This window comes from Lutjanus erythropterus, chromosome 13 (assembly GCF_056507025.1).
Source record: "Lutjanus erythropterus isolate fLutEry1 chromosome 13, fLutEry1.hap2, whole genome shotgun sequence".
NCBI lineage: Eukaryota > Metazoa > Chordata > Actinopteri > Lutjaniformes > Lutjanidae > Lutjanus > Lutjanus erythropterus.
Genome location: NC_139329.1, coordinates 11,754,218 through 11,774,640, shown reverse-complemented (window position 1 = coordinate 11,774,640; position 20,423 = coordinate 11,754,218). Strand labels below are relative to the sequence as shown.

The 20,423-nt window shown below is 39.2% G+C and overlaps 1 protein-coding gene across 1 annotated transcript in view; it reads left to right on the top strand.

Moving 5' to 3' along the window:
* spire2 (spire-type actin nucleation factor 2) overlaps positions 1-15,744 on the top strand; it is a 31,984-nt gene extending 16,240 nt beyond the window's left edge. The window contains exons 8-15 of the mRNA XM_084734748.1: positions 1,234-1,400; positions 2,743-2,965; positions 5,634-5,761; positions 7,614-7,751; positions 7,840-7,907; positions 9,425-9,452; positions 10,088-10,185; positions 14,273-15,744. Of these exons, the coding sequence (XP_084590874.1) occupies positions 1,234-1,400; positions 2,743-2,965; positions 5,634-5,761; positions 7,614-7,751; positions 7,840-7,907; positions 9,425-9,452; positions 10,088-10,185; positions 14,273-14,669 (1,247 nt within the window). The 3' untranslated portion in view covers positions 14,670-15,744. The remainder of the gene's footprint in view (positions 1-1,233; positions 1,401-2,742; positions 2,966-5,633; positions 5,762-7,613; positions 7,752-7,839; positions 7,908-9,424; positions 9,453-10,087; positions 10,186-14,272) is intronic.
* The last annotated feature ends 4,679 nt before the right edge of the window (positions 15,745-20,423 follow it).

The following is a 20,423-nucleotide window of genomic DNA, read 5'->3' as shown; positions in this document are numbered from 1 at the left end:
GCATTGTGTTTCATATTGACCAGCTATTTACAGATCAAGGTCATTCAGTGTGGGGGCCTTTTGATACAGAAGTCAGGGAAACCAGGAGAGTGCAAAGAGCTTCGTTTGAAGCTGCTCTGGGCAATTTGTGAAAAATAGGAATCGGATATTTGGAGTTGATAATTAGTAATAATATGATTGCAACATGTATAGTAGTCTCATCATTACAGGTCCCGAGGTCAGCTGTTCATGTTAGTAAACCTCGTACCTGCTGATATGTCCATGAGGAAGACACTAAACCCTTAACTGCTATTTTATAGTTTGTGGTAGTTAAAAAAAACAACAACCAAGAATTACATACATTATAAAGTGAATTAAATTTATATTGCATTAATTGACCTGGAAAATTTACTCCACTATTTACTTTGTTTTTTAGCTTTCCACTGACTCCTAAGGGGAATATGCCTTAAGCAAAGTATTTCCCTCAGTTTAGGGGTTCATTTTGGAGCATTGTATAAACCATAGGTTTCTCTTTACACTAAGGTTTTCACAGTTAGTCGCTGTCATACTACAGCACATGTGCACTACAGTTACCGTGGTTACACCTCACTCACATAATCTTTTAATGTTACTTGATCGCATTATTGTTGGGTAACTAGCTTCTGCAAAATGATCGACAAAGAAAACAGAAAAAGAAAGCAAAACTGGACAGAAGATGAGACTCTTGCTCTCTTATCTCTGTATCCCTCCTTCCATTCAATCTCCATAAAGTCAGCCATTGTCTTAAGTTCCACACTTACTATATTTTTAATGGACCGTATTGGTCCCTTAAAATTTTCTGAGGGAAATCCTTACTAAGGTCCTACACATAAGGGAATACTTACGTAGCTCAGGGCAAAAACTTTGAGAGCAAAGGGGTTTCCCTTACAACATCGTAAGGAAGGTTATGCAACTTTTTTGAAGGCATACCTAGATGAAAATTTAAGGGAAACCTTAGCTTAAGTGTTTTTTGCACTGTTGCTTTGTACCACTAATGCAACTCTGACACAATAACATTGCATTAGATGGAGAAGCTATATGAAGATTTCAGGTCCTCTCAACATTGTAAATAAATTCCAGCATATGTAAAAACAAGTGTGGCAATGATATTAAAATGGTACACAGACACAGTACATCACAGAATCAGTGCCCTCTGATCTCAGTGCTTCTGACTTATTTGCCCCCTGACTGTGTTTTTGCTTTCTCTTCCCTCAGCATTTGGCTCTCTGCCGTGCCTGGCTCAGACTTGTCCTTGTAATGTCAAATCTACTTCGTGCATTGACCTGTCCGTGTCGGAGCCCGGTCCCCGGCCGTCGTCCCGCCCTCGCATCCTGCTCAAGGCTCCCACTCTGGCTGAGATGGAGGAGATGAACATATTTGAGGTGAGGCCAAGCAGAGGGGGTGGGGGGGTGGGGGGGGGGTAGGTTGGTTCATTGGAAACATTGTTAGCGTCTCTTAGGGCTGACTGGTGTTTTTCGCAGCAGCACATGCTTTGTTTCCCAGCATAAGTGGGTTAAGATGCCTCTGTGCATTTGCAGGATAGCAAAGAGTGGAAAATGTAACAATGACTGAGAAGAATCCTCTTCTCTTTTGCACAAAGACTCAACAACTTGGGAGATCGTCTCTTTCTTTCCTCCCTCTATTGTTATGTTATGTCAACTGTCAAAACTTAACAATGTATTTCTCTCTTGCACTCAAGCATTTAAAAAATATCCTCAGTGGCCCAAAGGGGGAGCTAGCTGCAGGTCAAAACAAACTTCTGCTTCGTCCAGGGGATAGACGTGTTTATTGTTCTTTTTTCAGTGTCTTCTGTTTTCTTTTTCACCTCAATTTCACATTGAATACACTGACATTTGTAGTCTTTTTCTCATTTTTATGCACTGTATGTTAGCCAGATTTAGACTAGAAAAGGTGGTGTGGGTACAGCTCCATCTTCCATTTCTTCCTCTGTCCTACTTTATCATTACCCTGAACCAATATGTTATGGAAGCCTTATAAAACAGTCTCTTATAGCTTAAGCCTCCTCTGTGGTCACCAGCAGGGTCCTTACATGCAGTAGTAAAATCTGTCCTCTGTGAGGCTCTATGAAGGTTCTGTCCAGCAGCACATCAGTGGTGAAATGTAACTAATTACTACTTTATTTTATAGCATTTTGTACTTCTACTCTGCTACATTTCATAAGCAAGTATTACTTTTTACACCACTACATTTATTAGATAATTTAAAAAATATAATCAACCAATAAAATATGATTAAGATGAGGAGGGGATTTACAAGTGAGTGATGAATTTCAAATTTAATTCACCTCTACCAGCTGCAGCATCAAAGTGGTGTACACATTAATGCAATAATCATTATAATACAGTGATATAATATATATTATTAGTGATGTTTTGAATGTACATGTAACTATCTAGATGCTATTTTTACTTGACTAAAATATCTGAGTATTTCTTCCATCACTTTAGGCAGACAGTTAATACATACTATACCATAATCCATCTGCCACTTTACACTGAAGCAGATTTCTGTTCTGCAAATATTTCATGGAGGAGCTGCTACTAAAAATGGATTTTAGATTAGTTTCTTTCTTTTGGTTCAACAGGAAAAAATGTAAAATTGTCACTTTTAACATGTACTGTACTACAGTAATACTGTTTGTATTATACTGCAGTAATACTGACTGTGTCCTTTGAAAGTTGTTTTGCATTTCCCTCCCTGCAGGAGGAGGACTCCCCAGACAACGGGGAGTTGAGGAGGGCAGAGAGCTCCCCGACACCTCTGAAAAGAGATCGCTCTTTCTCAGAGCACGACCTGGCTTTGCTCCGTGGGGATATGCTTCCTTCACTCTCTGAGTCGGCCCAGCTGGGCGGGGCGGTCAGGCTGAGGGGCGAGAGGCCTCGGTCCAGGACGCTGACTGGTGCCAGGCCACCTCCTAATCACAGAGGTCAGTGTCTAAATGTAGACTGATTATCCTTGTAACAGCTCTGCAGTTCATTAATGGTTACTTCTATGTAGAGAGCAATACACAAACCCTCTGATTTACAGGGCACATGTTTTTAGATCAAACCTGGTCGTGGAATTCATAAATATCACAAAACTTTGATCATTTCAAAACAGGGAAATATCAGCAAAATTGATAATGGAATATGATTGCTTCAATTGTGGAAGCCTTTTACAAACCTACAGTGTGAACCTCTACCAAGACTCCAAATTATTTTAGTTATTTTAGAAAATATTAAGAGGTCATACACAGTTTTTTTTTTTTTTAATCAAAAAGCTGTACACTTTCATCTTCGGAATATTAGGGTTTAGAATAAATTGTGGAAAATTTTAAGTGCAGAAACTGTAGAGAAACATGAAAGGAAAATGCAGTTCATATTTTGTATATTTTTTTAAAATGAAATTCATATATAGCCCCTTTTGTTACTAGTTTCTCCAGTGTTACTTAGGTTGATGAAAATAACTTTATGCATTGAGGAACGGCATGGACTTTGTTCAGATTTTTCAGTCAATGGGCATTATATAAAGGTTTAGGAACCAAACAATTCAAGAGTTATGACTAAAACTATATCGTGCATTATAAATGAACACATGGTGGCACTATTGCTATAAACATATCAGTTGATCCTATTTGCTTGTTGCCTAACTTACCACCAAATATCACTGAAATCGAGCTGGCGGGCTGTCACACTGTCATAGTCAACTGGGACGTTTGAATAAAACAGAGCCAGCACTGAGGTAATCAGACACACCTGTCCTTTTCTTACTAGGACAAGTCAGAAGAATATGTCCTGTGGGAAAATAAGCTGCGATCACTGTTTTTCAGGGCTGGGTAGCATCAGCAGCAGACTGCAGCATGTTTTTGTGTTTTTCATTTGCTCTACATTTAAAATATCTATATGCTTCTGCAGGTCTGTTGCTTTTACAGGTTATTCTCAGCCAGGCTTCACTGACATTCAGAAGTCTTCAGTTAATGAATCCCAACAAAACACTGTCGCATCTCATGTCTTTGGTTATATTCTCTCATTTGGCTGATAGAAAGATAATTAATGAGATCAGCTGCTGCATGTTTGTTCACAGTGAAAACCTGCAGACTGCTGGACCTCTGTGGCAGATGACTCACAGTCACTGCAGTTTTAATTCTCCTCCCACAGAGGGAGACAGAGTGCCCATTATATTACAGTACCGTCTGTATTTTTATCCTTGTTGATGGATTAGTGAACTGGAGATTTGGATATTTTTAGATATAATTTGGCTAGAAAGTTACATCAAACCCACAGACCCCTCAAACAGTTAAACTGTGTACACATAGACCATCCATACAGCAGCCACTAGTCAAACAACCTTTCTGAAGTTTCCAGCCCTTTGCCCTAAGGCATGGAAGGAAAGCAGTCCTGCATTAACTAGAAAGTCGTAACAAAACACAAAACACAAGCCTTTCCAAACCTGTTTGATTCAAGTAAAATGTGTCGTAAGGGTGTTGTTTTAACCTTCAAGGCAATAAAATTTTTCATTCGTCATGCAGACATTATGTCCCCACTGCTTGCGATCTATCCTCAGTTATGCTTGAAAATTTAACCTCATTAAAAGACTGCTACCTCATTGAAATAAGAGCTGAATAATGTGTCAGTCCACCGTGGTGAAGTCTTTCCAGCCCTTGTTGACAGGGAGTTTACGGGGATTAACTCTGCCATGAAGCTGTTGGGAGTTGTGTGATGGATTCTAATCAAATATAAAGATGTGCTGATAAAGTCTAACTGAGTGAAGGAGGGTAGGAGCTAATGGGTTTGAATTGCGTGCTGCATGTAAGCCACAGGGAGGATGTTATCCGTTTGATGGCCATGATTCATGCATTAGCAGCCTGGCCGTTCGTACCCCGGAGGTAATTGTTTGAAAAACAATCCTGACTTCAATCCATTCTCAGTCTCTAGATGGCTGCAAGCCGATCCACACAGCTGCATGCCACAATCTGAGACCAGGCCGAATAATAGCTGGATGGAGGTGTATAATGTAGTACATGATTTTGCCAACAGGGGACTCTCCAGTCTTCACTGTGTGAATGTGAGGATGTAAGCCTGTAAGCTGCGGCTGTCATCGGCAGCTGATCCAAATTATATGTACTGATGATGTTTACCGGCCTGTTCCAACCTTCCTCTCAGCCTGTTTGCTTTCCATTAGAGCCAAATTGACACCTTCCATTTGCAGGATCGAAGAGGCACCCAGTGTGTGGTCTGTTTTTAACCCCCTCCCACTGCCAGTTAACTGAGCCTCCTCCTCTGAGCTCCTCTTTTAGAGCAGCTGCTGAGCAGACCTCTCACTGCGATCTAAGTTACAGATGTAGCAGCATGGGCTGGATGCCTCCACTGAAATCAGCTGAATAATACATGACAGTGTTCGAGTCGATCGACAAGCACTCTGCGGGGCTGAGATCTGAGACGCAGCTGACTGAAAGAGACTGATGTGTAATTCATGGAGTTGTTAGACTGGGATTTGTGGCCTTCTCTCATTCACTCTCTGATACTGTCCTCATTTATTTAGCTCCCCTGATAAACTCATTATTTCCTCTCTTTCCTCTCCGCCTCTTTCACTTTTCATCACCGTCCCCACCCCAGCTTCCTTCCCCGTTCACGGCTGGGTGCCACCCTCTCCGGCCCGCCTGTCTCTGAGTTCTGTTGACGAGACCACAGAGGGATCAGAGACGACGTCTGGCTCCAGAACTGGAGACGAGCACCAGTGGATGGTAAGTTAGAATCACTGTCGGCATCAGAGCTTGTGTTTTGCGTCATTGATGTCCCACTGGTAATGAAAAAACACTGCAAAAATATTCATCCTACCAAGTCGGCTTCATCTATTATTGAGTCCTGAAAGACAAATTCCCAAAACAAGTGGAAAAAACTGCCAGTGTAGATTACTCAGCTAGAATATTTCAGCTCATTACTGATATAAATTAACCTGTTAAAGTATTTTCTGGAAATGAGTATCTATCATATATATGTACATGTGTGTATATATTATATAGCATCAGTTGTCTTTTGAGTAGGCCCAATATGACAGATCTATGCACCAGAATCCAGAAAACTGACACTTGGTTATAGAAAACAAAGAAAACAAACAAACAACAAACAAAGAAACAAGTTCATACTTAAACAAATTGAAATGACCTTCTTTTATCTCACCCAGTAGTAGCTGTTCTGGAGCTTTCGGTCATATTACATGATCTTCATCAGCAGATGAAGTTTGCACAGTTGCCATGTAATAGAAGTTTATTTTCGACATTGGAAACAGCAGTGGACAAAAGTCCCAGTACCATGCTCCAGAGCATACAGTCACATGATCTTTGTCACCTCAGCTTTTACAGTCCACCTCCAATCATGTGTTAAACATTGACTAAAATACTCTGAAGTTCAAGACCTTACCATGGCTTACGTACAGCTCTACTCAGTGCCTTCATTTAGTATTAAAGGATTCATAAATATACCAATAATTCCCACCCTCTCCACACACGCCCCAGCCCCCGTCCCTACCCTTAAATGGCTACACCTGACCTCTCCTGCTATGCTAGCTAATAACAGTAATTAGTTACGTCCGGCTTCTTCTATGGCCGGGTCATTGCCGCTAATGATATGTGTAGCCCCACCCTCTCAATTAATGGGATTGGTTCTTTTGGTTTATGATGTTATATACCCAGCCTGACTGAATCCATTTATGTTTTTTGAGACTGTCCTTGCTTACTGCAGTTTCAAAGTAGGAAAAGCTCAGACCTGGTGTCTAATACTTATTATCCTGATATGTTTTGTAATGTGTAGAAAACACCACATGAACATGTTAGCAAGGTTGAAAATGTGATTTTCACGGGAGGGAATGTTTAAGTCAAAATGCACAAAAAAAAAAATCCAAAGTCAAAGAAAAAAGAAATGTGAACATTTTTAGCTTTCGACATTTTACGACTTGCTGTGTTGATCAAAGGTTATTGTATCGTTTCGAGGGACAGTTCACCTCAAAATCAAAAATACATATTTCTTTCTGGACCATTGTGCTGTATATTTAGTTTTGGTGAGGGTTGCAGAGCTTTGGAGATATCGGTCATGAAGATGTTTGCCCTCTCTCCAATAAAATGGAACTATATGGCACTTGACTTGTGGTGCTCAAAAAATACATTTGAAAAACTCAATGGTAATGTCTCTTATTAGAAATCATGACATGGTTACTCAAGATAATCCACAGACCTTGTTGTGAGTTGTTTTATGAGAAACTACTTTCTTTCTGCAGTAGAATCTACTGGAACTACTTTCTTTCTAAAAGAAAGAAAGGCAGACCAACACACCAAAACAATCTAGATGGATAAATAGTGATACAGGCCAGAAGAAAAATATGCACTTTTGATTTTGGGGAGAACTGTGCATTCAAAGGTTTTTGGATGCAGAGTTCAGTATTCAAATGCAGTCTTTAACCTTTGCTAGTTCAAATACAGTTTATATGACACTGAAATCCCAATCTACTGTTCACTTTTGAGTAACCACTGAGTGTTCTTAATGTCAAGAATCAGTAGGCTGGTTGATGGATTTCCTCTCATCCTCTGCTGTTGGCTTCAGGAGGAGTTCAGCCACCCTGTGGAGAGTCTCGCTTTAACGGTGGATGAAGTCATCAATGTGCGCCGAGTGCTGGTCAAAGCAGAGATGGAGAAGTTCCTTCAGAGCAAAGAGCTCTACAATAATCTGAAGAAAGGCAAGGTAACAGTGCTGAACTTCCCTCATTGCTGTTTATCACTGTGCTGTGTTTACAGTAAATGGACTCTGTAACTGTGTGTGTGTTTCTCAGGTTTGCTGCTGCTGCAGAGTGAAATTCCCTCTCTTCTCATGGCCGTCTACCTGCTTACTGTGTAAAAGGTATCTGTTAGGAATTATTGAAATGTTTAACCCACATCAGATATTTATCTTTAAATGCTACTTGGGATTTATGTCAGGATCATAGCCACGATTCTAGGTAAGGCCATGAGTCTCACCAAAGAAAAAAACTGAAAAACTGTCTACGGACAGTCTATTGAAATATTGGTCTAAAAATACTGATCTTTTTCTGTGTGGGATCTAAATCCCCAGTTTGCTAAAATCCCCAAATTCACAGAACAGTTCAGAGTGTTTCTATGAACTGTCTACATGCATTTTCCAAAGCTCCCCTTCAGAGTGAGTGCATGTGCTGCTGGAGCCTCAGCTGTCTGTGGTGCTGAAGATGGTGCTGAACACACTATACAGTTACTTTGCATATTTAACTCTTAAATCCTGCTATATATAAAAAATACATACATCACATACAGGTTATAAATAACAGAATATTTTATACTCTGTATTGTTCAGTGTGTAAATTAAGGGTCATGTGTTGTAAACAGTCTATAGCTTTCAGCATGCTGTCCATTATAATTTATCTTAGTGTGTGAAAGTTTAACTAAGTAAACTCTGATTGATTTCGCTGTAGCACAAGGCAGACATCACTCTTAAGCCAACATTAAACATATAGTGAAGCAATAATGACCCATGTTTCCAGTTTCATTAATATGCATATCATCTATTATAAATTTAATTGCGTTGTTTCAGTGTTAGACCTGCTGTAATATAAACATGTGCAATATTCACTATAAAAAAATAACAGAGAAATAAAATGTAACCTGAAAATTTAATGTCAGGAAAGTGTCACATCAAGCAGAAGAGATGAAGACATTAGATGAAGAGCGAGAAACTGGCAGATCAATTTGTGAATTAATTTGTAATTCTATTATATAATTTATACATTATTGTTATTATTATTACTTGCCAAAAGGTAAATGTTCATGATTAAAAGCATAGTCTTAAAAGCATGTAGTATTTAGCTCCTCCCACAGGAAGGAGCTTAAGATGCTCTTATAACCTCTTACAAGCTGGTATGAGTCACTCATTAATCTGTGAGCACCCTCAGTTGTGAAACCTTTGGGAAACAACTCATAAACTTAGTTTTGCCTCTTTATTTCTTACTGAACTCCTTTTAAACTCTTATACATTGATACATGTTCACTGAAGGAATATTAGAGGTTTCAGTTCATTACAACTTGGCTCATTGACTTGTCAAGTACAATGTTATTACTACTGAAAAGTGTGATGGCCAAAACTGTGAAAGTTAAGTTATAATAAACCAACATTTCCTGACTACTGTATGGGTTTAATTATGTTTTAATAGTGACCAAGACAAACATTTTTAATAACCAAGCTAGTTATAGTTAGTGGTAACTGTGGTCAATAGGCCAAGTAACCCCCACAGATTTATCACAGTCACTTTATGACACAAGCAGGTAAAAATCTTCATCTTATTTATTGAACATTGAGAAATACAGCTACTTTGATTGTGCTACATTGATTCTTTTTTGTTTCTCTTACAGGTCTGTCTGCAGTTCCTGCAGTGCAAAGGTAACTTTAAGATAATCTCGTACATGTTCAGTGATGGCAATTCATCAAACACATTTTTGTTTTATGTTTAGAATATGGTTCTGTGCTTATTTGGCAACAAATTGCTTTTAAAAAACAATACAAAAAGTATATTTTAAATGGGATATTTTTGTACTCCTTCTTAACATATTCTTTCAGTTTGTCAGTTTCATCATCAGTGAAGTGGCTGGTATTTCTGTTGATGTCAATTCTTCTGTTGTTCTTTTGTTGGTTTTGATTTGTCGCCTCAGTCCCAGGCCGTGTTGGATGTGTGGTTCTGTGCTCTATAGGTTTGACATTTAGGCTGTTTTCTGTGATTCTAAATGATTTGTGTAGTGCTATTGTTGGGGTGCTGTGATTCGTTTGTCTTGTGTAACATTATGGTGTTTTATCTTTATTGAAATCTAAGTGTTTGTTTTGGTTATATGTTCATTTGTGACAGTGTGATTTGTGTGACAGCTAATGCTCATGGTTATTTGGTGTTTAAGTGTGGAGTCCTTAGTGTTTGTGTATTTGAATCTATTGTTTGTACATGGAGACTGTGTCCCCTCACTATACAGATGTCTTTCTCATTTCTTTCCTCTGTCTCATTTGTTCTGCCTCTTCTTGTGCTGCAGATGAAGATTCCCTCAAAGAAGATGGCTCATATTCCTGTGTACACTGTCGGCTTCCACAGCACTCCAAAGAGCCATGGACACAAAAGCCAAGTCTATAAGTAAGTCTGCATTTGTCTACAGGCTTAAAATGTGAGATTTGTACATAAATGCCCCCTGACCTTAAAACGTTTCTGTGACACAGAATAAAAACATACTGAGTAAAAATCTATTTTGCAATAAAGGGTGATTTTGAAAGATTTGTGCCTAGCCAATAGAATGGCTTCAAGATGCTCAAAATTCAGTCAGGAAAACAGTGTTGCAGAATCTCCCAAACAATGGAAGTGAATGGTGGCCAGTTTTCAAACTTAAAAAATAACTGGAAAAACAAATATAAAATGTCTCCATACTGCTTTTCTGTCATAATCCAAGTCTCCTACAGTCCCAACATCCTGTGTGCGCACTGTCACACCACAGACACCCAGTTCAGACAGTGTGCACGTGAACGTGGCTCCAAGCTAAGGATCTGCAGTGAAGATTCAGGCTAAAACATGGTGTAAATAATATTTTTAGTCAACGTGGCATGCTGGGGCTTTAGGAGACTTGGATTACACCAGATGAGTGGTATGGAGGCACTTTATGTTTTTATTCTGTTGGGGTTTTTTCCATTTGAAAACTGGTCACCATTCATTTCAACTGTTTGGGAGATTCTGCAACAGTTTTCCTGTGAAAATCCAGCAGTGTTTTGTGGACTAAAAAAACTAAACCCATTCTTCAATTGGCTTGAGGGTAAGTAGATAATGACTGAATTTTCATTTTTGGGTGAACTATCCCTTTAAATGTCAACTTTTCAGTTATCACATCCCATGATTTTTTTGTTTTTTAAAAACATTTTTATAGAAATTTCAATCACAAAATCAAAAGAAACATATCAGTATACAAACAAATTTATCCGTAAACACTCACACAGACAAAACAAGTATAGTAAAACAAATAGGACACTAATAATAAAAAAAATAAAATAAAATAATGAAACAAATATCAAAATAGTAAAATAAATAAAAATAAAAGGCAGGATCTATAGTCTCATGTTATCTATATAGCATTTTCTTTTCAGTCAGTAATACGTTTTGTTTTTCAGGAAGGATGTAAATAAGTTCTGAATATAATCACATCTCATAATCTAATAGGCAAATTAGCAAGAAATTTGTACGTTCATGCTTCCAGCAGGATACATCTTTTCTTTCCTTCCTGTGGCCTTGTCTCTAGTGGCAGAACTTATATTTAGCCCCACTACTCTTAAGGCTGTAACAAGACTGAGCCCACAGCCAAGCTGGGAGGTTTGTGAGGCTCTACGAAAGGTAAAGGTCAGCATGTAGGTCAAAGCACTGCTGTGGCAGCGATGACAGCTTGTTAACATGTTCACACTGACAATGCTAAGATGCTGATGTTCGGCAGGTGTTCCCCGTGTTAGCATGTTAATATGTTAGCATTCTAACATTTGCTCATTAGCACTAACCTATTGACACATCAGGTGAGAGTGATGTGAGTGTCATTAACTTTAGAGGTATTTGATCAAAAAACAAATTAATGGGCAAATTAAAATTCCAACCCCACAATTCAGGGGATCACTGAAGTTTTTACAATCCACCCTGAGAGGAATCGTAAATATCCGTACCAAACATCCTGGCAGTCCATTCATTATATTCTGAGACGTTTCAGTCTGGACCAAAGTGGTGGATCATCGGACAGACACCACCAACATGCTCTAAAAATCCTTTTTTTTCCCTTGGCTCCCTGTGGCTTTGACTTTTATATTTTTTTACTACTTTTTTATAATATTATACAAATATTATATTTTATTTATTATAAAACAAGCTCTGTTTTCTATTCATTTTTGCTCATATGGAGAGGACTCACAATAGCCCTGTATTGCTCTTTATAGTGACTTTGTATTTAGAAGAGTCCTACACATAATAGTGGATTTTTTTCTCAACAATTGTTCATGTACAGTATATGTTATTTTGTTCGTAGCAACCCCTCAATAAAAATGTAGTTCCCTCTATTGTAGTTCTATTTATAATTTCATAAATGTAGCAAAATATTATTTATTGTAATCAAAATGCAAGTTCCTAAAAATGTAAATAGTCCACTGCAGAAGAGTCACATGTGATTAAAGATATTAGTAAATGTTCATTTAGACCTATTAGTAATGTTGTTAGGCCTATTTAGACTTCATTATAAGGCAAGCCTTTTTTTTTTTTTGTTTGGCCAACAATGGCTAAAGATTACTGCCCCCTGGTTTCACTTTTCTGAAGGCAATACAGCTAATTTGTCTTCCTGTGTGTCGTTTCCAAAGCTGACTCAAGGTAAAGTTGACTTGACGTTTGGATGGACTCCCAGTTTGTGACACAGAGGCTCAGGCCCAGTTTCCCCACAGTCCTTTCAGCCAGTCACAATGCTTATTCAATCCAAGGACAAACACTCACCTCGTTCAGGTTAAGGCCACAGGTTAAATCTATTTAGGTCTGCCCCTCCTTCACGCCACTGATTGCTAACCTTCTCCAACCTAAGCAGATCCAGCCTCTGTGCTTACCTCAACCAATCGCAGATTGCCTACTCAATCCAATCACCAGTACCCCCCCCCCCCCTCCACCATCCTTTTGTTATATAATCAGTGCAGTGCCTCTTCCGAGGCCTCTAAGCAGCCATTATGTAATAATTACCCAGCTGTCATTAATATCCTCACTCATTGTGGCCGTGTGAAGGCAGACATGGGTTTGAGAGGAAGAGATTGATGGAAAGAGGGACTGTGAGCGAGTGAGTTAGACAGTGAGTTTTGAGTGTTGTGCTGATCTGTAGTCAGACACCTGTCATCACTACCCGAGCGTGCAGCTACCAGGACAGAAATAGTAGGTTTTATAACAGCAAATGTTAGCGTTATTTTAATCAGAAAAGATTACCTTAATCTTTTCTTTAACAGTCCCAATGTCTTTTTTCTTACACAGTTTATCATGTTGTGTTTATATTAAATAAGCTTTGAAAGGCAAACTAGGTAAAGTCCAGCTTTATATTTTTCCAGATGCTCAGCTGATTCATTGTGAGAAATGGGATAGAGCATGTGTCTGTTTATCGTTTAGTTTGTTTTCCACTTTAAAATGTTGCCACAACAAAGACATTAAATTATAAGTGGCACAATTAACAAGAGGACAGAAAAATAAGACATAAGGAAGAAATTACATTGTGGCTCTTTTTGATGTTACATTATTCATGCTGTTGTGTTTTTGTGTCCCAGCAGTGTGATTTTATATAACAGGGGCAAAAAGCATACAAATAGGGTAAAGTACATAGAAGCATATTTTCATTTCTATATGTATGGAAATGTTGACTGGTCCTAGGCATTTTTACGGTAATCTCTTTGCATTAGGTTAGTTTGATTCTTTAAAGTAGGCAAAAATACACTTAATAAAAGATAATGTAACTAAATAAGTGTACTGGTTTCCATAAAATATGTGTTGCTGGCTATGAGTATATGTTGATTTCAAACATCTGCTGATATACTTTGAGAAAAGACTAAAGAACTTTTTTAAATTTAAAAATGAACAGGCTGGAATCAAAGCAGCAGAAACAAAGATGTCCAGACTTTTAGTCCCTTGTACAACTTGAACCCCAATTCCCTCAGTGGTCAGCAGTGCCAAGACGATTTGCTTTTGGTCAATAGCACAACTTCGCATGTCAAACTTAACCAAAGTTGAACTTGACATGAAAGATTTGTGCATTTCTTTCCTCTATCCCAAACATTTGAAACAATGTTTCAACCCCAGAGAAATCTGTCATTTTATGTCGGGGAAACAGTGTGTTTGCTCTGGTCAGCTGCTGCCATAACTTCCAGGGAAATAAGGGTTACATCAAGGAGGGAGGAAGGACCTCGGCAAATGTGACTAAATGTAACGTGAATAAAAGTTTAATACATCGCCTTGTCCGTGAACATGGTTTCTGCCTGACTCATGTAGATAGACTTTTATTCAGCAATGGTGGTTGTATACCAATAAAGACAACAAGTCTCATTATCCTTCCCTACTTCCCAACATCATCAAACTATGTCTTTTTTTTACTGTTTTAATGTGAGAGAGCCGCAGTGGCAGAAATGAAAAAAGTCCAAAAAATAGGGGGGGGAAAACCTTGCTAATTGTCCCTGTTCCTCTGCAGGTCCCTGCGCAGCTTATCCCGCCGCTCAGTGGAGGAGGAGTTCCCCCACCTGTACGCTCACGGCTGCACGCTGCGCGACATCTGTGCAGAATGCACCAAATTCATTGCTGATGTCATTTCCTCCAGCCGCCGGAGCCTGGACATCCTCAACAACACTCCCAAGAGGGAGGCCAAAGCTGCTGCCGCTGCTGCTCAGAGGCCGCTACTGCAACGTCAGTCCCACCTCGAGACTTGTCCTCAATCAGACCCTCAGTGTCCCCCCTCACCTTCCCCACAGTCACAGTGTCACTCTCAGCTGCCGCCCCAGTCCCATCACCAACAGCAGCGTCTCCATGCGTCATTGCCATCTCTTTCGCCGCAGCTCCACGCCAAGACCATCAACAATGTGAACCAATGAGTAGACTGACTGTCACTTTATCCCCTCCTGCCTACACACACACTCCTTAATGAGCTGTTCTCCTGCACTACACTGTGCACACACACACACACATGCACAGAATAAGTAGGGTTCTTTAAGGGTTCTAGTAGTGACATGCAGATCAGCAGTGACTTAAAGATAAATATAAATAATAAATGAGAATACATAACCCAGTGAGGGTCCATCTTTCTATTTAGCTGGGTTGAAGTATAAAATAACGTTATGTAATGGATATGCTATGATATATAAACCTACAAGAATATTTTCTGGAGTTGTGTAGAACCCTTTTTAGTAAGAATCTAGTGACGACTCTAAACCACCACCGCCTCACCCATCAGCCAGTTCCCATCTACATTATCTTCCATATCTCACCGTCTCACCCAGCAGATGTGCTCACACACACGCGCACAGAGCCCCCCTCATCACTTTATAAGGTTTGCGTAAGAAGCAGTTCCGTGTCTGCCTTATCCACAGCACCATGACTTCACTCCCTGGTGCTCACAGCTGCTGGGAGGCAAGCACATGGAGGAGAGGGCAGATGAGGAGTGTTGGTGGTTGGGGGAGTATACACTGTGACAGAGAGAGGGTGGAGGTGGGGTTGGGTGGTGGTTGTTGATAAAAGCTATGCAGCATAGAGTCAACATGTAAGCCTAGCATTTTAGCTCTCTGTGGTTGCCTTGTTTTTGTCATGAATGTAACTTAGAGACAGAATTGTAAAATTATAAGCTCGTACACAGCATAATAACATTTATTTTTAATCATCCAAATAAAAGGGATTTGAAACATGTGGCTGCTGCATAATGAGGCCTCTTTTGCATTTACAGCTTGTAAAGTCCCAGGTACAGCTGGAGTGGGTATGATAGTGGCGACACTGTGAATGTAACGGGGTGAAACTGCAGACTGCACCTTTAACTGACGCAGCATGATGATGCTGATGTGAAGTGAGCAGATGAAACTCCCGCCTCTCTCACTCCCCATGGACGCTTGCAATCTGCTCTGGTTTTGTAAACACTAAGTAAACCTCAACTGCAATAAAATCTAATGACAAACACGACCAGTGCTGCGTCTGTGGGTTTTACTGTTCACTTCTGCTACGCTGTGTTCAGCTGCTCTGTGCCACCAGCCACAGAACACAGAGCTGCACTTCATAGATGAATGGAAAAGCACGGTTTATTTCATTTTTTTTTATTGGTGGGAAAATCCCATTTGTAAATATTAAATGTTGCAATGAACCCAAAGTATTTGTGTGGGAACAGACAAAAGCATTTTTGATCAAAGCCTTGAACAAACATTTAAAATACCCAACAGTCTGAGGAACAACTGCAATAGACAGAGGAAGTAAGTAGGGAAGTTGCCTTGATTACAAACAAGGCAACAGCTGAATACTCATGCAAGATGAAGTTAGAAAGTAAACGCAGTACCTCAGTGTGACACCATATCTTTGCAAATTCTTTATATCCATCCAGCCATTTTTCTCTCAGCTTTTCAGTGGAGAACCTAGAAATGAATGTCATATTATTTATTAGGAGTATGCCTAGAACATCCAGGTACTGACCACAGTGGCCACAATGAGGCCCCTGTCACCAAAAATCTCTGATGTAAGGCGTGATCCAGGACCTCTTACCAGCTCCAGGCCCCTGGAATCATTTGGATCAAAGCCTCATAATACACTACTATGCATTCCTGTGTTCCTCAAGTAAAGTTTATCAACCCAAGTGTGAGATTAGATCAGACTGGATTACCATATCTATTCACTTAAATACATCATTTTCATTTAGCAGATTTTGGGTTAGTAGCAAGTTATGCATTCATCTGACCAACATAGTTTTTGATACAGAAGTTGTGGTACCGCTGCTACAGACAGTTAAATCAAGGCATTGTAGGACGAGTGAAAAAAAAAAATTACTGTTTAAGTTTTGTTTTTTGGAATTTTTTACTTTAAAAATATTTTCATACCTTAAGTGTGTGCGTGCTTGAGAGATCATTGGATCTGAAGCTTGTCCACAGCTTGAATACTACTGGACTGATCAGAGTATTTTTTTTGTGCACATCCACGACTGTATACTAAAGGATCTCGGTGATTCCAAATACATGAAAAACCTTTTTTATGGATTTTATGTTTTCAGGTCATGTTATAGTTCAAGAATGCTTTGAGTGAATTCAAACTTTGCATAAGTGTCTACTTGGACTGAGTAGATCTGAAAGTTCAAAGGTCACGGTGACCTCACTAAACACATGGCCACAAGCACAGAATTTATATGCAAATCATGACAAAATTTCATACAAAAAAAGATAAAATGATGAAGTGGTGACAATTTATATCCAAAAGGTCAAAGGCCAGCTTCATTATGACATCATAATGTTCAGCTCTCTATGAGTCCTCTGCACTGAGTGCACTCTTCTGTTTGGATATGAGGCAGTAGAGAGAAGACAGGACAAGAGAGGGGAGAGACTGGGATTAAGATTTATACCATTTATTTCTCACATTAACCTGCCCAGTGAACAAACTAGTTTTCCATGACTCAACTCTTGTGGTTTGTTTACACAAGATAGGGTTCTCTTTATTTTTGTACCCTAACAAGGAAACAAGTAGCCTAATATTTCACCATATACTGTCATGGCTGCTTTCTGTTAAAGCAGAGTAGTGTGAATTCCACGTGACATCTGTGAGTTTTCTGGGCTTCATCATCGAGCAAGTGACTTTGACCCCACAAATGTTCAGGGAGTGGCAGAGTGGTCCAAACCGGTTCAGTCAAGACTACAGCGGAGTGGTGCCCCCCTTCACACAACTCACCTCACCAGCCGTCCCTTTCAGTTACACTCAGCTTTCTCTTACTCAACTCCACACTTGTCTACAATCACCTCATCCAGCCTCAGTTCAAGATCTCCAGCTCTCATGCCATCCTTCGCCAGATTGTTCTGCCAGTTCAGTGGATTCCTCTGCCAGCTCCTCTACCCGACTGTCACAACTCATGCCGTCTCTGCTCATCCTCCAGCCATTCAGTCCCATTCATCAGCCTGCCTGTCCCCTGCCTTCATCAGCTCCCTCGCCCTATCACCCAAACCTTGGTCGCAATAAATCAATCCTACTTTCTACAACCAACTATGTGTACTATGACAAAAGTAAATTTTACAGACTGTTCAGTTTTAGTGTTTAAGATAGCTGTTGATTCAACTGTATAGTCATTTTGGAGGCTGTTGTTTGAAGTGCTGTTGAATTGTATAAATTTATACGGACAGGTGTTTCAAATATACTGTCTACCCAAATTACTACACGGTCTCTCGTAGCACTCCATCTTTTTATATACAGAAGGAGCTGTTCAAACATGCAGCCTCCAGCAGCTGAGTTCTTGTCATAGAAAATGAATGGAGGTGAATCGACCACTTGGTTAAATGCTCACAGATGTGACTCTGCCACAACTCTGCTGGTGGTGAAGAACAAAGGATGATGAAGGATGATGATGAAAGGCACATGAAGCAAGACCTCATGTTGTGACTCCACTGGAAGGCAGAACTGTGAGAGTGTATCTCTGCTTTGCAGCTTGGTCTTAATGTTAAAAGTTACAGGTATAATCCATGGAGGTTATGTTGTTTTACTTATATTGTCCAGAATCTCAGAGCTAAGTGACACCTGTTGACCATGGTCTACATCAAGAATATGCAGATAGAGAAACTGTATTAAAAGTAAGTGCACTATTTTATGTTGTGTACCGTCTGGTCGCCTGCCATTTCAAGTAATCACTTGTTGACATCAGATCACAGAAGAGATGGAAAAAAAATTTAATATTTTGTTTTATTGTGATTTCAAGCACATAATTTCAAGAAATCACATTAATATTTTGTGAGCAAAACAGAAGACTGTTCTCTCTATAGGTTTCATTTTGTGATCACAGCAAAACCAGACATTTGAAGTGATAAAACACATGGCCTGAGGGAAGAAGTCTTTGTGATTAATATTCAATCTAACATTAAAAAATCTATTAAGTTTTCTGATGAGAATGTTTTGTCATCTCAGCATCACAGCCTTTATTTTCATTTGATCATTAAATAGTGTGACAGAATAAATTGGTTATAAGAGCTCGAGAATGAAAAGAAACCTCTTTTCTAATGTAGACACTAACTTGGTTAGATTAGAGGTAATACAGCAGATATTAAATTATAGATTTAGAGTAGCTCTATAAATGTAACAGATCCAAATCATCATGATTATATACATAGAGATGTTATTGGCTTCAAGGAGTGAATTTCCAACAGTTTCATTTTTACTTTTTGCCTTAATGAGAGGTCATTTCACCAACAGATCAGCTCTATTTACTTTCTACTGATGGGAACTGAATTAAAACCTCCAGAACAACAGGTTATAGCCAGCAGCAGCAGCAGTGTCCATCAATAGAGGCAACACAGTGAGTGAACTTAAGAAGGCTTTGTCCCCAGTCAGTGGATCTATAATGCGTCTGTGGACGCCCCGCCTCCGTTATCATGAATAAATAATCTACAGGTCTACATGTCCATTGGCTGTCTCTGTCTGTCATCCGGCTCTCAGTTCACTCCACACACACTCACACACAAGTTGCGTGAAGATAGAAGGACTTTGATAGAATGAAAAAGGAAGTTGGTAATTATACTTTCAAAATAAATGCGTAACATAATTAACTTTTTCTTGAGTATTCATTAACCTTTTAATACTCTTTGTGTGTTTTTAAGGTCCACCTGTGATGAATGCATCAATATGTCAATTTCTTTATTACTTCAGTTTTCAATATCTTTATCTCACCTTTACCATAATAAAGATTTTGGAGGTGTACAGTAAGCCTACATAAAAGTATTCATCATATTTGAAAATATTTTCATACATACATTTGCACAATTGATTTTCACAATTGAAAATATATTATAATACAGGGTGCATATATCTTTAAAATTTTAATTCTTTAATCCACTATTTTATTACACTTATGTTAGTGGCAAACTCAGGCTGTCTGAGGGACAGGGGCTGAAAAAAGGGGAGGGGGCCGGCACCATTTGTGGGGCATGAGCATGTATTATAATGAAACAGTCCCAAACCCTACTAAGATTAAGCTTGTCTGAATATTTGACTCAGATTCAAACTATGGCTACAACTACTATTGCCTTTGTAATAAAACACATTGCAAATTATTAACTATTTATGAGGCATGTAGAGGCCCTCATTTTGTAGAGCGTGTTTTTTCCACTGGGAAGGCATGATGCAGGACACTTTATCATATCTTACACAATGGGATACTGTAGAAGGCACTTTATCATTTTGATATTACACAAGGGGATACTGTAGAGGGCACTTTATCATTTATATCTTCCATAAGGGCATCCAAGAGGGCAATTTAGTGATGTATTTTTTTTTTTAACATAGAGGCAGAAAAGGAGTATTGGCTTTTTGTTTTGTAGAAAAAAGCAGAGAATTTGTTTTGTATTTAGTGACAGATTCACCAAAGAAAATTTGCTCCCTTAATCTGCCATTCAACCCAGATAATGCAAGAGAACTCTTAACCCCTGCATCGGTCCATCTGCATCATTTCTGGAGAGACGCAATGCTCGCTGTTATTTTCGTTTTGGTCGTTTATTATACTCCAAAATTTTGCCCATAACAGAGTTTGTGGTGATTTATTTTATTTTGAAAGCTCTGAGCGGATATTGTCATGCTTTGTTTTTGCTAACTTTCTAATAGATGTCGGAGAGCTTTAGAGCCTGAACTCA